The 18,571-nt window shown below is 40.8% G+C and overlaps 1 protein-coding gene across 2 annotated transcripts in view; it reads right to left on the minus strand.

Moving 5' to 3' along the window:
• Positions 1-1,187: 1,187 nt before the first annotated feature.
• Positions 1,188-18,571, minus strand: part of LOC143284504 (uncharacterized) — a 28,428-nt gene continuing 11,044 nt past the window's right edge. The window contains exons 4-8 of one of the 2 annotated variants that reach the window (XR_013055543.1): positions 15,196-15,354; positions 13,643-13,693; positions 9,973-10,163; positions 3,043-8,331; positions 1,188-2,852 (exon numbers count right to left, since the gene is read on the minus strand). Coding sequence is in view for 1 of the 2 variants with exons in the window: in XM_076591198.1 (XP_076447313.1) it covers positions 6,613-8,331; positions 9,973-10,163; positions 13,643-13,693; positions 15,196-15,354 (2,120 nt within the window). In the remaining variant the exon portion in view is untranslated. Of the gene's footprint in view, positions 8,332-9,972; positions 10,164-13,642; positions 13,694-15,195; positions 15,355-18,571 lie in introns of both variants that reach the window. The other variant, XM_076591198.1, reaches the window with a different exon arrangement.

Genomic DNA, 18,571 nt, shown 5'->3' on the forward strand with positions numbered 1-18,571 from the left:
TTCTGTCATTCCTGAGTAATGAAAACTATTGACAGTTCAAAAAAATGCTCAACACGGACTTTCACTATGGTTCTGGTGTTCATGCTTCACTGATAAATATCATGTGATGAATCTTAATACCCTGCTTTAAAAAAAAGTCTTAGCAATTGTGCTAAGCCCCCTGTAGCAAAAAAAAAAAAAAAGGACAAATGTCCCTATCTTCTTATGTATCAACACGGTAATTAACTCAATTGTTGTTATGGGTACATAAGTGAGTGCATTTGGTTACGCATTTTCCTAGCTGGGTTTTATTTTTAAATGCTCAACTGCATGACAGTAACTTAACCCCTTGGCTGCTGCTGACGAGTTTACTTCTCAGTGAAGGCTTTTCATCACACTAAGATAAAAACTGAATTCATGAGTCATGTTGTCGGTCGCTATTCTGTATCTGGACTTCTTCTCTTGGGGTTTGCACTACTTTTGTTCAGCAAATCAATGACTCCATTTAAGTGTAAAAAAAAGGGGGGGGGGGGAGAGTAGCAACTGCACTAAAGATTCATGCCACACTGATCTTATTTTACCAAGGTTCAGCAGTCAAAGGGTTAAGGAAAGAACACAAACTTGAGACAAGGAGTCAGTGTGATCGAGTTGGAGAAGATGGGGTCCACAGTGATGTTAAACCTTTTTTTTTTTTTTTTCAACTACACTTTATCATGTACATATAGGTATTTTTATCAGAGAAGACTGAGGCCCAGTCCACTGTGATCCTTGAAACATTCTTGCTTTTTCAACAACACTGTATCATGCACATAAAGGCATTTTTATACATAACTTTTCATCTACACAATGTCATGTACATGTAGGCATTTTTATACATGTATAAGACTATAACCTTTCAGTTACACAATATGTAAATGTAGACATTTTTATACTAACTTTCAAACAGTGAACATTTGTAGTTGTTGTTACATGTCTGGACAACTGCCAGGATAACATACTAAAAGTATAACTAGTACTGTAAACTATGTTAGTTTCTTGTGGAAAGACATATAAGTACAAGCTAAACAGTTTCAGTTTCAGTTTCAGTAGCTCAAGGAGGCGTCACTGCGTTCGGACAAAACCATATACGATACACCACATCTGCCAAGCAGATGCCTGACCAGCAGCGTAACCCAACGCGCTTAGTCAGGCCTTCCTAGCTAAACAGAAAAGCATTAGAAATAATGTACAAACCATTCATACTTCAACACTTTGACTATGCTGATACTGTATGGGATACCTGCACATTGCACAATCAATCTCTCTTGACAATTTACAACTTGAAGCATTAAGAACCATAACAGGAGCTGTTGCTGGAGACAATTCACCAAACGTTATACCAAGAGTCAGGGTTCTGTACACTCGAGGAAAGAAGGAACAGACACAAACTTGTACTGTATTACAAAAATGGTTAACAATCTAGGCCCTGATTACTTAACGGATCTTGTTCCCAGACTTGTTTCAGACTGTAACTTTACCATAGATGCAGATCTTCAGAACGTAATGTACCAGAATTCCACACTGGACTCTACCTGAAATCATTCATACCTTCTACCACATCTCTATGGAATTCTCTCCACCTAATTATATTTAAAACTTATCCTCAAACCAGCTTAAGTAATACTTATGTGCTTATGATGCTGTAGTACTTAGCTATCATTACTTTGGTAAACAGAAGGAACAAATCATTCACTGTCTACTTCGTCTCAGGTGGACATCACATATCTTCATGCAAGATACAGAACAAAATAATGATACATCTAGGTCTTTATGTCATTATTTTCCAAAAGAAACAGGAAGTGTCAAAAATATGTTGTGCTTTGATTTATGTCAAGAAAAAGACTTGTGCAATGCTGTCTTTTATAGGTGTGAAACAACTGAATGAAGAAATTAGTGCTTGGATTTGTTATAGTTTATCATCATCATCATCATCATCATCATGAAGGCTTGGATTTGTTGTGGTTGTTTATCATAATTATCATCATCATCGCCATCATCATCATCATCATTATCATTATTATCATTATCATTATTATCACTGTCATTATCATTAAACATCAACAGCAATAAAACAGTACATAACAACAAAAAAGTCACAACGAAAACATTCAGCCAAACAAAGCTTATTCCCCAAGTGCCACTGTTCACAATCATAATCAGAATATTGTATAAAAATACATGTATACACACAAAAAATGAGAAGAAAAAATCCCCCAAAACATTAACTGTCCATCCATTCATCCGCCCCCAGCCCCTCCCCCTGACAGAAAGCACAGTGGGCTTATGTATGAGGCACAGAAAAGACATGTGATGCATCCTATGCTCTTCCTCACCACTTGACCTCACCTGCATCCATTGTCCCTCTCTCCCCATCTTGGGTGCAGAGCTTCAAGCATGTCAACAGACTTCAATGAAACGTAGGACTGTATTTTTCACAGATTCTATTTAGTCTCACTCACAGTTACACTTCTGCACATCAGCTACATGTGAGGCACACATGCTGTCGGACCACTTCAAAGGTTGGGATTACCTTTTGTCACCCCTACATTGAGTCCCTTGTGCTGTCAGACCACTTCAAAGGTTGGGATTACCTTTTGTCACCCCTACATTGAGTCCCTTGTGCTGTCAGACCACTTCAAAGGTTGGGATTACCTTTTGTCACCCCTACATAGAGTCCCTTGTCATGTCAGACCACTTCAAAGGTTGGGATTACCTTTTGTCACCCCTACATAGAGTCCCTTGTGATGTCAGACCACTTCAAAGGTTGGGATTACCTTTGTCACCCCTACATAGAGTCCCTTGTGATGTCAGACCACTTCAAAGGTTGGGATTACCTTTGTCACCCCTACATGTGAGGCCCGCATGCTGTTGGACTACTTCTTCTTCGTGAGCTGCAACTCCTACATTCACTTGAATGTACAAGAGTGGGTTTTTACATGTATGACCATTTTTACCCCGCCATGTAGCCAGCCATACTCTGTTTTCTGGGGTATGCTTTCAGACCACTTCAGAGGTTGGGATGACCTTTTATCATCCCTATATGTGAGGCCCGTGTGCTGTCAGACCACACCAAAGGTCGGGATCACCTTTTGTCACACCATCCCCCCTCGCCCTCTCTCTCTCTTATTTTGCAAGAATTTTGCAAGTGTTCACTCCCAATGCTACTGTTCTGATGGAATGGTAACTCAGTTCTACTCTGGCCAAACTCTTACAGTTACATTACCCACTGTCACAAATCAAGCATGTTCAAGTGGCTGAAAACAAACACACATGTATACAACAACCATAACCACCAAGACAATTACAAAAATAAAGTATATTTGTATACAAGGGATGGGGGGGGGGAGGTTCTCGCTTTTTCTGTTGTTGTTGTTTTGTTTTTTTATTGGATATAAACTCTCAGGTTCTACAAAGAACAAGCACTCACATTCAAATCACAAAATACAAAACACCAAATCAGTTTAATTAAATGGGATACACAGTTACACCCATTGATTGGATATGAATTGCTAAAATCCCCAGCACCAGTTAGTCAACCTTAACAGGAAACTGAAATGAAACAAGAGACTATCTGTCTTGGACGTTATCATCTATTGTGGTATCTACTGTCTATCTGTCTTTGGTCTTAGTATCAATTGTTAATTGTGGTATCTACTATCTATCTGTTTGTCTTTGATGTTAGTATCTATTGTCTATCACTGTATCAACTGACTCCCTCTCTGTCTTTGATGTTAGAATCTATTGTCTATCATAATATCTGCAGTCTATCTGTTTTTGATGTTAGTATCTATTGTCTATCGTGGTATCTGCTGTCTATCTGTAAGTGTAACTCTTATCTCTCAGGTTATACACAGATATGTTAGATTACACTGTCAAGTTCATGACTCTCCTATATTTTTACCGTTTGCTGCTCAGTTTTAGTCATCTTTTTCAAATAATAAAGGAAAAAAGTCAGGTGTTCAACCAACAATTCACCCCAAAGCAAACCTAGGAAAACAATTTCCAACACACACACACACACACACACACACACACACACACACATCTAAACTGACAGAAAAATCTGCTTTACAGATAGATTCTGACTGGATCAAGCAAAAAAGTCAGTGGCAGTATTCGCTTTTCAACTGCAACGTGTTGATTCATGTTTGTCTAAAACAATTGCACTGTTACCTGGAAACAGAAGCAGGAAACCATTAACATGATCACATTTTGTTTTGTTTTTTGTTGTTATATTTTTTCGAACACGTCTATTGTCAGTTTCTTTAAAATAAAACCAGTCCCTGGATTTGACCAGCAGTTGAAAAAAAAATTTTTTTGTCAGCTACCTGTATTTGCCAGGCATCCCACAATATGCAGAAGAAGAATGGAAAAAGATATCACCATACAGCAAAAAATGTAATATTAATTTAGTAAGTGACTAAATTTAATTATAAATCACCACAAAAACATCAAAAGAATATTTACAAGAAGCAGATTTATTTTGAAAAAAAAAAAGACAATCTTTAGCTATTTATTAGTATTACTATTACTCTGGACTTTGTTCAAAACAAGGAAGAGTGTTCAAAACAAGGAAGAGTCTCACTCATGCTACATGCCCCTCCAACAAAATGATGTCATGAACACAGAACAGTTTCCTTTTTCTACTTTGAAAAATGCCAATTAAAATTCATCAGTAAATGATAAATGCTATCTCAAGTAAAACGTTATGATAAAAAGCAACAATTCATAGCACTGGTAACAACTGAGATACATATTTCTGCGGGTCTTTCAGTAAAAGGTCCAATTACTAAATGCATCTTTTTAACTTTTGCTTCCATTGACAATTCAAAAAGTTAGTAAACTTACTAAATTCATCTTTTGATTTTTGTTTCAATTGCCAGTTCACATAAATGGTTTTAGATGAAATTACACACATGTATACAAACACTGTCTTTCTTCTTTTCTTTTCTTTTCTGCATCCAAGCTTTGTTTCGGTCTTTATTTTTATTTATGTATTTCTTTATATTCATTTTCAAACCTGATAAAACGAAGAATAAACACTGTTTCTGTCTCTTGAAATCTCAGGTTAAAGTGGAAGGTCCTGCAGCCTTCTACAGCCAAAGGAGCAGTGAATCCATTCACTGTGGTAGGGCTCGGCACAGGAACGTGGGGCCCAACACTCTCCTTCCCCTGCTTTGAACTTCCCCAATCAAAATCAGGTACCAATTCACACCTGCGTGGAGTGAGGAAAATCAGAGTCAAGTGTCTTTCCCAAGGACAAAAAAGCTACGCTGAAACAGGACCTCGAACTACTGATTATTGATGAACACTGGCTTGAAAGTCCAGCCCCTGAGTTTGCCACCATGTACCCCAAACGTGAATTCTGTAAATCACTCATTTCAAACCTGTCTTCACAAGAGACCTGTTTGGTCTAGGCACTAATAAGTACTTCGTGTACCATTCCATCGGTTCTGTCAAAACTTTGTGATATTCGTTCATCATGACTGATCCTCTTGCAGAGAGAAGAAATCTTTGTCTTCCAAGTTCAACTTTAAAAGTTAAAATATGAGAACATTCTGGCACTGTTTTACAGCTCACTGTTTGAAGTTTTTGCATAACAATATTCACAACATCCATGCAATATATATGTTTTAAATTTTAAAACAGCGTTGTGAAATAACAGCGCTGCTTGTTTGAAAAGCATTACGAGTTCATCCCATGACATATAAAAATAATGGTCATCAATTCTGCTGCACATTTTGATTCATCACATAAACAAATAAATACCATATCATGTAATCATCTTACCATTCACAGATAATGAATGCACTTTTTAACAATCTGAAGAAAGGATTTTAAAGAATTTTAGTCTGACCAAACCAATGCCACATGATGAATCAAAAATATGACAATTTCCTCATTTAATATTTCAAAACTACAGTGATAATTGAAGCATGATCAGTCACCATATGATCACATTCAGCTTCAAAGAAATTAACTTGTCAAAATCAATTAATGATGAATACTTTTAGCTGTGATATATATATATATATATATATATATATATATATATATATATATATATATATATATTTAGATAAGAATCATACCAGTCACAAGTTACATACACTGATTCAGTCATAAGTGTGACTTTCCGAAGTTCATGACATTATCACCATAGCTGTGGTATTCTTTTCTTCGCAGTTCAACTGACCATACAAGCAATCTTAAACTGATGTGGTTTATATTCTTTTCTTTGCAATTCAACTGACCATGCCAGCAGACTTAATTGCTGTGGTTTAATCTGGCATTAGAAGTGCACAGTAAGACATACCCTTCCTAGCACAGTCTGCCCACTTTCCACTGAAGTCATCACATACCTTCCTAAAGGTCACTACAGTACTGATGCATCATTATATCAAAATTTTGGACAATGAAACAGGAGTATAGTTGGTAAGAGCTCTTGCTCTTTATAAAAGGATTTCATCCATAGAGAGAAACAGTTTCGGAGCTGTAGTAAAGCTATCATAATAATAATAATAATATCAAGCAAGTATGTGGACAGGATAACAAAAGTGCAAGTCATTGTGAAAACGCTGTGACCAAACCGTCTCAAGAGTCACTGATCCTTGGCTGCATGTCAGAGCTGGGCAGCTGGGGACCCTGAGCATCACTGTCAATGTCCAGCTCCACGGCTGGCACTTCCAGCGCACGATCGCCATCCCACCGCACCGGGGAGAAATCAAAGGTGAACTCCACGTGGCTGGCAGGCTGCAGAGGAGTCAGGAAGGGGACCGGACGCAGAATCCCGTCTGTGGCCGTCACCAGCGCGGATGACGACAGACTGCGAGGGGGTGCCACCCCGTAGAGGCGATTGAAGAAAGCGCTGTCCATGTTGTTGTCAAAGATGCGGGGCATGGTGATCGATCGCAAATCACGCTCCAGCGAGTCGGAGCCAGAGTGACCCCCCGAGAACGAAGAGCTGGACGAATCTGAAGATACGGAAGAGGGGGACACGCGGCCACATGGCGTGATGACGGAGTTCCAGTCTTTGGGTGTGTCACATACCTTGCTCAGGTCCCAGACTTTGGGTGCGGGAGGGACCCGGTGCAGGTCCGTCTCCTTCCTGTCGGGTGGCGGGACGCGCCTGGTGTTGTCACTGCCGTCAGTCCCCACGTCCTCCTCCCGGGGAGCCCCCCACTCTTTGTGTACCTCCGCATGCAGGATGGTCCGTGAGTGGCTGAGGGCCGTGTTGGTGAAGCCTTCCACCACTGTGTGGGATGTGGTGAGGGGGGGCAGGCGGGGGGTGGAGGAGGGGGGCAGCAGACCCCCGCTGGGCAGAGACTTGCTGCGGGAACACCTCAGCTCCGTGTCTGCCTCAACTCCCAGCTCCAGCTCAGAGTCCCCATCCGTGTCGCTGACCGACACCCTCACAGAGTCCTGAGGGGGGTGGTGGTGGAGGGGGCACTGCACCCGCCTCCCACCCGCCACCAGCCCCTCCTTCTGCTGCTGGCACAGCAGGCACAGCGACCCCTCGCCGAAATCTCTCCCCAGGGGCTGGGCGGTGGTGGGGAAGCTGTCTACACTGCGGGACACACTCTGCTGAACGGGGGTGGTGGGGGGATGGTGACTGCTGCACAGAGAGGACGGCAGTGAGTTCTGACGACTGTGGCCAAAGCCACCACGCTGGGGAGCGCTGTGCATGTCCACCATCATGCTGGCGCTGGTGGTGTTGACGACGTCGGCCATGCTGTGCCGTGACAACTCAGTCGGTGGCGGCATCATCGGCAGCAAGGGGATGTCATGTGCCTCGGGGTCATGCCTTCGCCGCCGCCTCCTCCTGGGCTTGGCCCTGGACCTGGGCGGCACGGGCTCCAGGCGGTCTTCCAGCCAGTTGGGGTGGGCTTTGAAGTAGTCCCTGGCCTGGCCCAGTGCCGCCCACAGCTCTGCCCCAGCCTCCGTTTGCTGCCACATCTCCCCCTCCTCACCACCCTCCTCCCCTCCCCCCAGGGTCTTGTGCTGGGTGTTAGGGGAGGCCGTGCACAGGTGGTGGCACAGGGCGTGGAAGTCGCGCGTCAGGCTGAAGGCAACGGCCGCCTCAAGCTGGGGGGGGATGTCACTGAGGCGTGAGTAGTCCATCACTGCCGTGACGAACTTCCCAACCCCCAGCCCCTTGCTGCGCTCCACGCGCAGCTTCTCCGCCACGTAGTCCACCGCCACTGCAAAGTAGTCCGGCATGAGGCGCCCCGCTTCCTCACGGAAGCGAACCCTCTTCTTGCTGCAGCGGAGACGCGCGCCCAGCGAGCACACCACCAGGATGAACTCCACTTCCTGGAACACAGATAAGGTATATATATATATATAAAGGTTCAAGGTCCCAAAGGCTTTTACAGCCATTGATCCACTTTGTAATGTGACAGAGAGAGAGAGAAAGACGATGAGAGAGAGAGAGAGAGGCAGCCTGTTTGTGCAAATGATCCCGTGTTTGTAAAGCACTTCAAGCTTGGTCTATAACCAAGGACAGCCGTTATGTAGGTATGCTATCCATATCAATCAAATGACTGTGTTTGTAAAGCCAACTGACAATAGGGAAATGTAGATATCCATATCAACCAATCTATCCCACCTGCTTTGACCAAAAACAGGTGCTATTGCACGTATTTTATCCATGTCAATCAATCAGTCTCGCCTGCTCTGACCTAGGATAGGTGCTATTGTAAGTATCCGCATCAATCAATTTCACCTGCTCTGATCAGGGATTGGCCCAATGTAAGTATCCACATCAACCAATCAATTTCACCTGCTCTTACCGAAGACTGACCCGATGTAAATATCCACATCAATCAGTTAGTCTCACCTGCTCTGACAGAGGATAGGCGCAATGTAAGTATCCATAATCATCAACCAGTCAGTCTTGCTTGCTCTCACCGAGGTTTCGCACTATGTAAGTGTCTATATCAACCAATCAATCTCACCTGCTCTGACCAAAAATAGACGCTACTGTAAGTATCCACGTCAATCAATCAGTGTCACCTGCTCTCACTGAGGATAGGCGCTATGTAAGTATCCAAATCAATCAATCAGTCTCACCTGTTCAGACCAAAAATAGCTACTGTAAGTATCCACGTCGATCAGTCTCACCTGCTCTGACTAAGGATTGGCCCTATGTAAGGATCTATATCAACCAATCAATCTAGATTGTTTTAAGGATTGACCCTATGTAAGAATCCACATCTACCAATCAATCTCACCTGCTCTGACCAAAAATAGGCGCTATTGTAATATCCACTTCAATCAATCAATTTTACAATTTTTCACCAAGGACAGATGCTATGTAAGCATCCACATCGATCAATCAGTTTCACCTGCTCTGACCTAGGATAGGCGCTATGTGAGTATCCATGTCAACCAATCAATCTCACCTGCTCTGACCAAAAACAGGTGCTATTGTTAGTATCTTCATCAATCAATCAATCTCCACCGCTCTGACCCAGGATAGGTGCTATGTAAGTATCCAAGTCAAGGCCCAAGCAACATCCACTGCCACGACAGCACCCACTCACTTGTGTCCCAAGTGTGGGCGAGCCTTCAGGGCCAGGATTGGCCTCATCAGTCACCTCCGGACCCACAGCCACCGATCTTCCTTCTGATTTTTTAAGCCATGGTCATCTTCAAATCCAAAAGACGAACATCATCCAAGTCAGTCAATTAGTTCTCACCAAGGATTGGCGCTACTTTAAGTATCTGCGTCAACCAATCAATCTCACCTGCTCTCACCAAAAATAGGCCCTATGTAAGTATCCACATCAATCAATCTCACCTGCTCTGACCAAGGATAGGTGCTAAATCAGTCTCACCTGCTCTGACCAAAAGTAGGTGCTGCTGTAAGTATCCACTTCAGTCAATCAATCTAACCGGTTCTGACCAAAGACAGGAGCTGTGTAAGTATTTATATCAACCAATCTATCTCACCTGCAGCCTGTCCTCCAGCCATTCCTCCAGGCCTCTTTCCACAATGATGTTTTCCTCAAAGACGTCCAGGGACACAGTGACGCCACACACCTCCATCAGCAGCCCTGACAAAGCCACCACCACTGCCTCGTGCATGGCACAGTCGTACGAGTACAGCACCAGCACGGACGGCACCGGCTTGCTTCCCACATCTGGGAACATGACACACATCATGTGTTCAGCTCAAAAGAACTAAAATAAATAAATAAATAAATAGATTCAGATTCTACAAAACAGACTGTTCAGCTCAAAAGAAAAAAAAATTCTGATTCTGCCATACACACTGTTCAGCTCAAAAGAAAAGAAAAAATTCTGATTCTGCCAAACACATGAAAAAAACTACTAACACAGATGGCACATGCTTGCTTCCCATGTCAGCAAAGCAAAGTTGACAAACCTATGTGTTAAAAAAAAAAAAAAAAAGGGAAAGAAAAGAAAAAAAAGATGTTTCTGACTCTGCCAAACACACATGAAAAGAAACAAACTAACCATCTGCAGAACCAGCACTGAGGGCATCCACACAAAGTTTGGCCAAGCAGAGCAAACCGATAGGCCTAGTTTGCGTCAGCTTGACATGGTACAGTATATAACACCAAACGATGTGTTCAGAGGAAAAAAACCTCCAATCCCTTACCCATTCTCCTCATGCACTGTACAATCATCTTGTAGTGAACAGGTGATAAATAAAGAAAGAAAATAAAAAAACAGAAAAAAAAGTTTCTGACTCAGTCAAACACACCTAGAAGTAACACAAAGTAATCACCTGTAAGACTCTGCTTTCGTCACCATCTTTCCAACCATACTCAAACTAAGAAATTAAAGTGAAATGGGACAGTGGGGGGGAAAAGTCCTTGATTTAGAAAAATGAAATACAATAAAATAAAATAGCTGTCAGAAAGTATTAAGGGTAAAATACACATATTTCTTTCTTTTTTTGAGTATCGACATGCTCCTGCAGAGATGAGGCATACACTCCATCAATTTTTGTTGTTGCTTTTGCTCACCATCAGAAATCACTTTCTGTTAAATCGTAAGCTGTGGGCCAGAATTTCAATGATTCTAAGACAGCCATCAATGATCAGCTTTTCACCGTTTCAATGTCCAGGCAAATTCTACGCATGGTTCAGTCAAGTTTACAGCCTATCTACTGTATTCAATACATAACTTTCCAGCTTGGATATTTCATAACAGAAACAGCAAACATTTGTCAAACAACATGCACAGAAACCAACATGACAGCATGACAGTGGAAATCATTTCACTCTTTTAAATGCTAAACAACTTGATTCCTGTGAATCAAACATCTTCCAAGGTTCCCACAGATGTGACTAAACAAAATTTCACTTTTTCAAGACTGGTTCCAGACCTCACAAAAACTTTTCCATACCGAACGTAAAGCCAAACAGATTCAAAAAATTTTCTGCTGCACTGCTGATGAAAGAGAGCAGATATCTCATTATTTTCATCACATTTAGTTTCTTTCTTCATCTGTTTTTAAGTGCATTATGCTCTTTGTTGAATGGTACCAGTCAGGTGTTTTAAAAATTTTCAGGGCTTTTCCAGACCTTGAAATGTAAAACATTTTCCCAAGACTTTTCCAGACTTCCACGTGCAAATCCTGGTCTTCGTTTATTTAAAGTTCATATGCAGATCGGGTAGTCTGCAAAGAATTCTTTTTGTGTGTCTTTTTTTTTCATTCAAGCACAAAGATATTTCATTAGCTGTCTTACAAACCTCAGTATTACAAAACTGAATTTGCATGCTGGAAAACAAACACAAAATGGCTAATACAGCAATGATCTGATGCAGATTTTTGAAAACTGAATTTCCAGAACATGTGGGTGCACTTACATTCTTGTGCACCTTCACTCTTACATACATTCATACAATCAGCAAAATGTTGAATAATAGTGCAATGAACAACACCCACAACTAAAACAACCAATGCTCTTATTCAGAGTTCTATAAAAATCAAAGTAAAAATCAACTTATCTGAGGAACTAAAAGGGAGGACAGCTGATACAGAAAACAAGCAGCTTTGTATTCGAGAACACATAGTAGCTCAACAGATTTCATACCAGTCCAGTTTTCAGCCATTCCCTCAGAATAGTGATCATAGAAGAGGCGGTCATGCAATATTAATTATAGTTTGCATACTCTTTGCATGTCAACACAGATTGTCTTATTTGTGATCATAGTAAGCATAAATGGTTTTTTATTTATTCTTGTGTAGAGGCCAACATCCTCAACATACTTAAAATCATATATGAATGAGAAAACTGGCGTGATTTTTTTTTTTAGATAACTAAGAACATTAAAGCAGCCCTGTAAAAGAACATGAAGTCCTGTACTCTGGCAATATGAGAAAAATTACAAAATAATATAAACAAGAGAGGCAAGGCCTTCAAGACTCACTTGTGACTGAGAGTAAAACACACAAGCTTTTTATGTATTGAGTATAATTTCAAAATGTAATGCTGAAGATGAGAAAGATCAGTTTAAAGCAAATTAAGTCCCCTAGCATTAATTACAGAGTAATTTCCCTTTTTTACTATCTGCACCAAAACGTTTGCAAAATAAATAAAACTTCCATGCTTAGCAAAAGAAGTTCCTGTTTGAACAAAAAATGATAATAATGACTGCTCTTGTTGTTGGGTCAGAATATCAGATCAAAGTGCCAAGTTTAGAGACTACAAAAAATATAAATATAACAGTAAATGCAGTTTGCATATAATTAGGCTTCATTATTTATTTTTTTGTGCCCATCCCAGAGGTGCAATATTGTTTTAAACAAGATGACTGGAAAGAACTGAATTTTTCCTATTTTTATGCCTAATTTGGTGTCAACTGACAAAGTATTTGCAGAGAAAATGTCAATGTTAAAGTTTACCACGGACACACAGACACACACACACACAGACAACCGAGTCAAAAAAATTATGCTTTCTCTTTGCAGCTCAACTATTTTTCATGCCACTCTTCTCTCTCTCTCTCTCTCTCTGATCTCCTCTTGATCCTTTAATTATACCCCTTTCCTTTCCAAACAGTTCTTTTATGATACAAGTATGATTGTGTACGTGTATGTGTATCAAAAAGTGGTTTTCAGCAACACACACACACACACACACACACACACACATGCATCCTTTGACATGTATTTGTTTGGCAATTTATATGGTGTAATCTCAACTTGTTTGCATAAGCTATTATCTGCTTCCTGGTTGAACAGACCTGTACAATAAACCATGGCTTGCTACAGTCCTTTCTGCTCTCAACTGCTGGTAAACGTATGTGACGTAACCATTCTTTCCTCCTGAATAAATTTGTTTCATCCAAATAAATATGAAGAAATAAATCAATCAACTTCCTGAATTCATTGGTTTTAAGCCAAACAAATACATAGAAACAGATCAATAAAATCATCATCATTTGTTCCGGATAGATTTAATAAAAGTAAAACCATATAAGTGAATACACAGGAATAAATCAATTAAATCACCACCTCATCAATTTCCTTATAATTTGGAAACTGTTTTTGAGGGTTTAGTTGATGGTGGTGTTTTTTGTTTGTTTTTTTTGTTTTTTTCGATGGGGGTGGGGTGGTGGGAGATATGATCTTCAGAATACTCACCAACACTTATGGAGCGCTGAATATTTGGTGACTGCTGCTGGGATCCATTGACTGGAACAAAACAACACACAAATGAAAAGACACATTTTTGGGCCTTCTAACACAAGGTATATGTATAAAGAATAAAATAAACAAACTGTCCCTCCATGCACCATATTCTCTTTCCCTCTTTCTTTCCAGTTCCTTCTTGACTACTTATCAAACTGTCTTTCCTTTCTCAAGTGAATATGTTGGTGTGTACCGTCAGAAATAATAATAATAATAATGGATACTTATATAGCACACTATCCAGAAATCTGCTCTAGGTGCTTTACAAAAACGCTTTTGTTAACATAAAGCATTATATCTTCTATGTTACATACACACACCAAAATGTGACTACACACACACACGCACGCACGCACGCACGCACGCACGCACGCACACACACACACACACACACTGCATACATACATTTTAACATACATGTGTATCTAACAGCTACCCTAACACATACGTACACATAGGCAGGCACAAACTTACATAAACACACGCACATACAATACACATTCATATACATGCATGTAGTTATGTACACATACATATGTATACACACATAGTCAAGCACAGCTAACGCAAAGGAAGTGGACCTGCCACAATTGAACTTATTGCTGAGGGAAAAGGTGAGTTTTGAGACGAGATTTAAAAGATGCGAGGGAATCAGAATAACGGAGGTTATCAGGAAGCTTGTTCCACGTCTTTGGCGATTGAAAAGAAAACGATCTGTGTCCATAGGTCTTACTTCTGACGTGAGGTATCCTGAGAAGTGGAGTATCAGAGGACGAACGGAGCTGGCGAGACGGGGTATAGATATGGATGAGTTCCATTCATCGTTAATCCTATCTTTTCAATTCTCTTTCTCTCATTCCCTATCCCCCTTCCATCCAAAAAAAAAAAAAAAGGTGAACTTTCTTTCACCAATCCCCTTCTATTCTATACCCCCCTTCCCACTCCCTATCAGGAAAAAAAAAAACACACATTCATCCCACACACACTTTCCAATAGTCAATACACTTGGGTCATTTAAAAAAAACCTGTCATGGCATCACATTCAACGTACATTACAAGTGAAAGGTCAGATGTCCATATTGTTCTGAAAATACACAGACATGTTCAACATATTCATTAATAAGTACAGGGGACAATATGAAGAGAAACAAAGAAGGTATGTGGAAGCACTAAAAGATTTTTTTTAAACAACACACAAAAAAGGAGAAGAAAAGAAATTAGGTGCTCTGTGACCTGCAAGCAGCTGAGGTGTATGCAATAGACGAATAAATAAAATAAAATAAAATAACATAACATAAAATAAAATCCTTCATCAGAAGACTAAAAAAAAGGGGGAGACAGAGAGAGAGAGAGAGAGAAGAAATAAATAGAAAAACAGAGCTCTGTGACCTGCAAAGCAACTGAACTGTACAAAGTAAATAAATGAATAACATAGAGAAAAAAAAATCATCAAATCTCATTCAATCCAATTCAAATCCAATCCAATCTTTCGTCCAAAGACTCACTCAAGCGAGTTCTCCGACGCTGTCGGCGAAGTCGATAGAGGAGGAAGAGCAGGGCCACGATGCCGACCAGCAAAATGACACCCAGCGCCGTCCCCACCACTGTCTGCAGGGCTTGCTGGTACTCCTCTGACGCCTGCGACTCCTTGATGATGGGGCCTCCTGAGCATGCCACAACACAACACACATACTGTCAGTTTGACTCGTACACTTAGGGCAAACATGAGGCCTTCTGACATGCCACAACACACACTCCCTGATTTGACTCACACACTGAATAGTTAGGGCGAACATAAGGCCTCCTGATGAGTCAACGCACTATCCATGACACACAAACTGAACATTTATGGTGAATATAAGGCCTCCTGACCATGTCGCACCAGTCTGACTGGCACATTTAACAGTCAGGGTGAAGATAAGGCCTCCTGAACAAGTCGACACATTCACCCTGATTTTGGACCTGCCATAAGTTTAACTCGTACACTTAACAGTTATGGTGAATATGAGGCCCTCTGACAAGTCACAACACACACTCCTCCAGTTTGACTCACATACTGGGTGAACATAAGGCCTCCTGATGAGTCAACATGCACATCATGACTCACAAACTTAACATTTAGAGTGAATGATTTTAAAGCCTCCTGACCACACCACATCATGCATGCCTTAAGTTTGACTCACACACTTAACAGGGTGAACTAGGGCCTTTGAATGAGTTAACACGTTCACCCAGACCTTAACTTGTACACTGAAGAGTTAGGGTGAATATGAGGCCCTCTGACAAGAAGCAACACACACTCCCTGAGTCTGACACACACGGCATAGTTTGGGTGAACATACATAAGGCCTCCTGATGAGTCAACACACAAGCTATGACTCAAAAACTGAACATTTACGGTGAATATGAGGCCCCCTGACCATGTCACACCACGCACACTGTAAGTTTGACTCACACACTTAACAGTTAGGGTGAACATAAGGCCCTCTGATGAGTCAAGACATAAGCCATGAATAACAGTCAAAGATTAGGGAGAACATAACGCCTCCTGAACGAGTCAACACATACACCCTGACTTTAGACTCACACACTGAACAGTTAGAATGAATATAAGGCCTTTTGAACACATCACACCACATAAGCCATGGGTTTGACTCACACACTGAACATGTAGGGTGAATGTACTGCCTGCTAATGAGCTACAATTTCTCATCATGGACAAAATGTATTTCAAATATATTTTGTTTTTTTAAATATGGGAGACACTCAGGCAGACAGTGGGAGAAGGACAGTGAGCCCGAACAGAAAAACAAGCACAGAGATGAGTGAGTGAGAATGAGAAAAACAAATAGTCAAGCCAAACTTTCATCAGTATACACAGTATGAACAAAGTCTAGGCCTTCCCAGTGTGTTTCCCACTTAAAATAACATGCTATCTTCTTTTTTTCTCTCTCTCTCTTAATGCTTGGTGGGAAATCAGAGTGCAACAATTCTAACATGTCGGCATTAAGGGTTGTTTTTTTTTTCAAATCAATATCAGAAAGACAAAAAAAATTGCTGATTCAAACAATGCAGCACGTCATGTTGCTGCCACAAGCTGCTGCAGCATGATTTAGCAGAGTTAGCCTTGGGTCTAAAAACATCAATTTTTTTAACAATTAAAAAAAAACTCATATATTTGGCAGTGTAGTATATGTATATGATCAGCACTGGGTTCACTGTGATAATTTCCAAATATTCAGACTATTGAAGAAAACGCAAAAGTATGGATGAGACTGCCGGAAAGGTCATCAATATCCAGCCACCCTTTCAAGTTTGGTTTCTCTACCACTCAAAATTGCTGAGACAATGCCAGCTGACACACATGCATGCATACAGACACACCCACACACACACCAGGATTCGAAATACACACCCATCCGATTGTCCAGCACAACTAAACCTTCAAGCGAAAATGATTTATGTGTCAGTGAAAGGATGGCCGAGTCAGTTTCAGTGCAGACTGATCACACTACTTCCTCCCTTTTTACTTTTTAAATATTTGTTTTATATATCTATTTGTCCACGGGACAACTAAAAATAATCTGTAGATTTCTATCCTTGCACACATACACACACACACACTCTCTCTCTCTCTCTCTCACACACACACACACACACACACACACAAGCACACAAATGCCCACACACACAAACACACACCCTCGCAAACAGTCACCCACACCCACTCATTCAACTATAGTTCGCAACACATCTAAAAACAAAACTCCATCAAGAATAATGTTGCCCTGATACAAAATCATCCACATCTCAATCAGAGCCAGAGACTCAGGCTGAACCCAACTAACCCCCACCCCACCCCCCACACCCCTCCAACACACACACACACACTCACCCCTGCCCCCTCAAAACTGCTGATCATTATCCCAAATGCAGATTACTATCTCAAACTCAAAGGACCCTCACAGTCATCATACTCCTCCCTCCATCAGACAGACCCCTGGTGGAAAGACGATCACCCCCTCCTCGGCTGCACCGGCTCAACTTTTCTCCTGTTCACACCTGTCCTCCATCATCAATATCCCATTAACTTCAGAACTTGACAGTGTTTTCCTCTTAGCAGTACGGTACCAAGAAAAATGTATAACAACTCCTATTATTTGTGTTTTCCACTAAACTGTATGGTACCCAGAAACATAATTCTTCCTATACTTTTTTTTTCCACCTAGCATTATGGTACCCAGAATGGCCTATGATAATTCGTATCATCTGCATTTTCCACTTGGCAGTGTGTCACCCAGAAAGACCTATAATTATTTCTAATACTTATGTTTTCCACTTAACATTATGGACCCAGGAAAGATCTGTAATAATCCTATCATTTATCTTTTCCACCTAAAAGTTTGTTACACATAATGATTTGTAATAATTCCTATCATTTATGTTTTCCACCTTGTAGTATGGTTACCAGAAAGATCTATAATTCCTATCATCTGTGTTTTCCAATTAGCAGTATGCTACCCAAAGACCTACAACTCCTATCAATTGTGATTTCCACTTAACAGTATGGTACACAGAAAGATGTACCATAATGTACCATAATTCCTATAATTTCTATGCAGTAATATTAATGTAAAATTATGCGTTAGTTCCCTTGGTGAAGTCTTGGAGTTATAAACAGTGAGTCATGAGATAACTGATATTGATCAGGTGACACAAAATACATGCATACAATTTACAAACTGAATCAATTGTTTTGCTTTGCAGAACAAGTTTAGGCATTATGGTAAACAATCTTAACCCTCCCCACTCCTCAATCTATATACATGTATCCTCCCTCCACCACCCACCCACTCGCACAAATTCACGCACACAAGCATG

This window comes from Babylonia areolata, chromosome 8, assembly GCF_041734735.1.
Source record: "Babylonia areolata isolate BAREFJ2019XMU chromosome 8, ASM4173473v1, whole genome shotgun sequence".
Classification (NCBI taxonomy): Eukaryota; Metazoa; Mollusca; class Gastropoda; order Neogastropoda; family Buccinidae; genus Babylonia; species Babylonia areolata.